This window comes from Malurus melanocephalus, unplaced genomic scaffold (genome assembly GCF_030028575.1).
Source record: "Malurus melanocephalus ecotype Western Australia unplaced genomic scaffold, MMel_1.1 scaffold_607, whole genome shotgun sequence".
NCBI lineage: Eukaryota > Metazoa > Chordata > Aves > Passeriformes > Maluridae > Malurus > Malurus melanocephalus.
This window is the reverse complement of record NW_026623839.1, coordinates 229,085-234,689: the sequence shown is the minus strand read 5'-3', so window position 1 is coordinate 234,689 and position 5,605 is coordinate 229,085. Positions and strand designations below refer to the sequence as shown.

The 5,605-nt window shown below is 57.4% G+C and overlaps 1 protein-coding gene across 1 annotated transcript in view; it reads right to left on the bottom strand.

Annotated features, from left to right (window-relative positions):
* The window catches only part of PLXND1 (plexin D1), a 72,980-nt gene that overhangs the window by 66,225 nt on the left and 1,150 nt on the right, over positions 1 to 5,605 (bottom strand). Inside the window, exon 3 of the mRNA XM_057383099.1 lies at positions 4,257 to 5,602. Within this exon, the coding sequence (XP_057239082.1) occupies positions 4,257 to 5,602 (1,346 nt within the window). The remainder of the gene's footprint in view (positions 1 to 4,256; positions 5,603 to 5,605) is intronic.

The window sequence follows — 5,605 nt, the reverse complement described above, 5'->3', positions numbered from 1 at the left end:
ATGCTCTCCTCAGGAGATTGCCCTGCTGGGCACAGAGCACAGGGGATGCTCTCCTCGGGAGATTGTCCTGCTTGGCACAGAGCACAGGGGCTGTGCCAGCCCCGGCACTGGGAGAGCCCCGGGCACTGGCAGCTCTCAGAGCTCAGCCTGCCTTCCCAGGAAGGATGGTGTTCACACAGCTCCCAACAGCAGCACACTGCTGCTTGTGTGTAACTCCACTGCAACAGCAGCTCGTATTTTCACGTGAATTCCCAAGGAAACCTAACCAACAAYTGAGCACAGCTCACTGGTACCGGGTGAGGGAGCAGCAAGGCAGTGCTCTGGGCTGGCTCCAAAGCTAAGCAAAGCTCACACTGTGGCTTAAATCTCCTGGTGGGTGCATTGTGGGTCCCAGCAGCCCCTCCATGGGCAGTCTGGCCCCTACCCCAGCCAGACCTGGAGGGGAAGCTGGAAGGACAGCGACCTSCCCCCATCTGTAACACAACATCCCACAGCAAAACAAACACASGATGGTGACAGCGGCTGTGCTGCGGCTCTGCAGAACCTGGGCWGGGGCACCTTGGGGTGCTGACAGCGACTCTAAACAGCCTGCACTGCCAAACACAGAAATTAGGCTTGCTACAAGAACTTCTACCTCATTTTTAATGAAGAAATTAAGTGTAAATTCCCAGTTTCCTTTCTGTGGCTAATCCTCCGGATTTATTTGAGTTGATGYAGGGTTACAAGACATTTAGTTTCATGTTTGGAATTTCTAAATTAGTATAAACCAGCACTTCAAAGTAACCCAGCCCCCATAAACCCCAATCCCACGGAGATGCCACAGTATATTTGGACAGTAAGTAGATGCTTTGTCATATTCCCACGTGTACATGGGATTTTTTCTTTGGGAACATTTTCTGACTGGTTTTAAACCACATTTCCATGCCCAGGCACACATATATAGAGAGACTGTTTATACAGTCTACCCAAGGAGTTAATTTTATTTAACAAYCCATTACAGTACAGCTCACTGGTGGATATCTCATCATTACACCTCCACACACTGTATTCAATGACCATGCAGGATCTGACACAAAGCCACAAGAGCCAGAAACTCAAGAATTAATGCTGAAATGCATCATTATCCCATGCCACTAAGCCTATGGTTTTCAGCAGAGGAAATAAACTGGATTTTCAGCCTTTTTTTGAGTTGCAGACCCCAAAACATTTCCCAAGAGAGATGCTGTTCCCTGGCCAGCAAATCCATGCCTAATGAATCCAAGGTTGCTTTCAGTACCTCCAAGGGGCTTTGTGGGAATCCACGGGCTCTAGTGCAGGAACCACACAAGACACTGAGTTTGGTGCAGCTGTGAGCAGGGACAGGGTTTCCAGCTCAGCTTTTCCTCAAGTGAGCTTGCTCATCACAGCAAAGGGTGCACACAAAGGTGCTGGCTCTGTTCCCTGCCAAAGCCCATTGGGAGATGGGGCAGTGGCAAAAGGATGCTGTGGGGGCTTTGCTGTGTTGGGACATGGCTGTGCTGCAGTGTGACCAAAGGAACAGCCAGGCACATTTTGTTTTCAGTGGCACCAAGGGGACAGTGCTGGGATGCCCCACATGGCCACTGCCCTCGAGCCAGCCAGAAGCTGAGSATGGGATGGGCTCTCCCTGCTTTGCTTCCATAAAGGCTCCAGCATCCCAGAGCTGTGCCACACTCCAGCCAGCATAACCTTCCAACCCACAGGGTTTTGATCCTCCTGGGGCAGAATAGCTCAAATGTGAGCTATAAACCCACACAGTGTCCCTGGAATTTGATAAGYTCTGTCAGCACACTGCTGCAAATATTGTTACAGGCAGTTTGCTCCAGAGAGCTCCTACTCCCCTTCTGGTGGCTCAAGTCCAAATTCCACACGAGCTTTGAGTGGGCAAAACACTGCYGTGATTCCATGCAAGTATTCCAATTTAGCTGCATTTGACACAACTTTCATTATAAAAAACTATTTCTATTGAGGGGAAGCAATCCTAGAGCTCACCCACTCACTGTCAGTGCAAGAACCCATCCAACCTAAATCCTTCCCTCACACATCCTCCTTCCCCTGAGCTGCCGCTATGAATTCATCTTCTCAATCCGTGACTTTTCAGCAACACTCATTGAGAAGAACCAACAGCCCCCACTCCTGACCTAGACCAKCCTCCTCTGCACATTTTCTCCTTTTCTCACACAAAGCCGTTACACATGTGCTTAATTGCGAGTGAGCATTTTCCTGGCAGGGGCGGTTTCCAGGCCAGGCTGCTGGCTCCCCTTGCCCCATTCCTGCAGACCAACAGGCAGATTCACTGCCCATCCATCCTCCCCAGCTCCCGGCGTGGGCAGCCCCACACGGTCACAACGGGAGCCAAACATGGGCTGCCACCACATGGCCCTGCACAGGGACAAAGGCTCTCGTTCCGTGCCAGGCTCAGCCCGAGTGGTGGTGAGGAGCCTCGTCCCCCATCAGCCAGAATGAGCACCAATGCTGTGCAGACTCACAGGGATGGCTGCTTTGGATGCCCATTCCCAAAACCCTTCACTGGCAGGTAAGTGCTGGAGCTCCGTGGCTGAGTCACAGCAAGTGGTGCAGGAGAGGAGCATTCAATTAGACAGGAGAGCATGCAAGGGGTCACTGATTTTCCTTTCACACTGCATTACACCGAAAAGGCCCTGGTCCAGACTTGTAACAACTGACTACTTCAGCTGAACACATGCTTGGAAAGGCCAATATTAGGGTTTTTTTTCCTTCCAAGAGTAGATGAAAACCCATCTACCTGGTCCTCAGGAAGAACTGATGAGCCACGCTTGCTGACACCAGAGCACCTATCAGTGGGCACAGGAACGGGAAAACAGGAGACCCACTAACAGGAGAGGTGGAGCTGACAGCGGGATGGCTGATAGATACTGATCTGCACTGCCAGACCAGCTGCTGCTTTAATACATTTTCCTGCTGCATTTCCAGGACTGGGACACAAAATGGATTAGAGTATTTCACTGTCTTGAAGGTGGAAATGGATAGGTATTCGCAGCACCTTACTGGGTACAGCACTTGATACTTTCAACATCAACWGACTGGTGTAAGTCATGATTATTTTCTTTACTGAAACCAAGTTAGAAAAGACAGTATCTCCAGAGCAGTCCGGGAGCCCTGGGGAAGCTCAAGGGTGGTGGGTGCTTCTGCCACTGAGCAGGCTGTTCACTCCCAAGCACCTCCAGCAGCCTCAGCCCTGATGCTGCTGCCGGACCTGCCTTGGTAGAGACAGCTCAATCCCACCAGGGGCTGAGGGGCTGCTCTGCACGAATGCTGAGCCACAGCCACAGCCACCAAGTACTGCAGGTGTCTTCACATCTTGTAAATAGGATTCCTGACTCCTCTGAGAGCTGTGACCATGCCAAGGTGTCAGGACTGCGCTCCCAGTGTTTAATGCACCCAGTCTTTGTGGAATTAGCTCAGACTACTAGATTTCCTGGCTGTCACGCAGCTTGTACTTTGCCACCAGGGAAAAAACTGTTCAACTTTTCTAGAGTGGGTCTATGAGCCAGTGCATTAAGACTACATATTTTACCATAGAGTCGAGATGCCACACTAAACACATCGGTTACCAAGGGAAACCTTTCTCTCTTTGCCACTGGCATTGCATAGGGAAGCCCAAGCACAAATGCTCTATCTTGCCTCTGAAATCCAGCAGATGTTTTCACAGTCTTTGATGGCGCCGAGCTGTGCACCCGTCCCAGAGGAAGAGAAAAATGCAGCGCTAAAGCGGCCCCCTTTCCTCTCTTTTTATTYCCAAGCATGGCATATTTTTAGTGAAATGAGGAAGAGGCAACTTTGTCTCGCGCTAACATTTAGAGCCACTCACTAACAAATTGTGACAATGGCAAACTTCTGCCACCAATGCGGGGAGCCCAGGCAGCCTTGTGCGGTCCCTGGCAGGGCTGCGCGCCGCCGGACGGGACGTGGGGCTGGCGATGCTCACAGACACCCGGCCCCGCAGGACACCGCGGGAAGGGGCACCGGCGACCAGGGCAGTGGAACGATGCTGTCCCGGGAAGGCGGAAGGGTCTCCGGGGAGAGCAGGGCGGGGAGAGAGGGGAGCGGGGTGTAGGGCTCAGCCGCCCGGCCGGGGGAAGCGGGGGATGCACTGCTCAGAGGACAGGAGGCGACAGCAGTGGCCGCAGGACGGGACGGGGCCGCTGCTCCCCCCGGCTCCCGCACCCCTGGCCCCGGCAGGTGCCCGCCGTCCTTACCTGTATGTTCCTCTTCTCGCAGGCCGGGCCGGTGCCCTGCACCACGCTGTCCAGGACYGTGACCATGCCCGCGGCCGGGCTGACGAAGCACGAGTTGCGGGCGGCCCGGATCGTCTCCTCGATCTCGGCGAAGCGGAAGACGCAGAGCGCGGACTGCGGCCGCCCCCGAGCGCCGCCGGCTCCGGCCCGCTCGAAGACGCCGAAGAGCAGCTCCTCGGGGGGCGGCGGGGCCGGGGCCGGGGCCGGGGCCGGGGCCGGGCTGTCAGCAGCAGCGGGGCTGCGCCAAGCTGCCCGCGCCGGGAACACCGACACCAGGCGGGTGAAGGCGTCGGCGGCGCCGCCGCAGCGCAGCCCCAGCTGGATGTAGGACTCGGTCAGCTTCTTGGTCTCGCCGCTGCCGTTAAGGGTGGCCTCGGCCGGCTCCCCCAGGCAGATGCGGGCCAGCAGGCTGTGCGCCGGGCTCTCCTTGTCGCCCGCGTTGGCCTCGCTGTTGAGCGCCAGGTAGGCGTAGGGGCGGCGGGCGGGCGGCGCGGCTCCGCGCTGCAAGAAGGCGCGGACGAAGCTGAGCTTGTGCCGCGCCTTGGCGCCCTGCTTGATCTTGAGGATGTTGTCGTCGGAGGGGTTGATGTCGAAGGTGAAAAGCTTGGCCAGGTCGCCGCGGGCGTTGAGGGCGCGGATGGCGATCTCGGGCGTGTTCTCGAACCGGTGGTCTTCCAGGCTGCGGTTGCGGGGGAAGAAGGGGCTGCCGAAGCCGGTGTAGGTGGCGGCCACCAGCAGSCGCGCCCCGCCGCCGCCGCCACGGCGCAGCACCAGCCCCACGGTGGAGGCGTTGGGGTGGTTGGCCGCCACGTTCAGCATGCTAGGGAAGACCGTGACAGAGTCGCTGCCACCCGGCGGGAAGCGCACGGCCACTGCCGAGATGTTGGCCATGCTGCGCAGCTGGCAGAGGCCTTGGTAGATGGAGCCGCAGACGACAAGGACGCCCTGCTCCGGGTCGGGCTGCAGGATCTTGTTGTAGTTGTTGGTGAGCACCCTGGGGTGCTCGCAGGAGGCCTGCGGCAGCTGCGGCGCATGGCACAGCGGGCTGTCCAGCACCGGCCCCACCGCCGCCTCCGCCTCCAGCGACAGCTCACCCCCCGACAGCTGGAACAGCCGGTTCACGGCCGCCAGGTAGACGCGGGAGCCGGGGCCGTCCAGCGCGAAGTTGTTGGTGAGGGTGGGCGAGAGGAACTTGCGCTGCACCTCCAGGCCGGCGGCTCGGCCGGGCAATAGCAGCGGCAGCAGCGGCAGCAGCAGCGGCAGCAGCGCGGGGTGCCGCGGTTCAGCGCCTGCCGCCGAGAGCGGAGCCG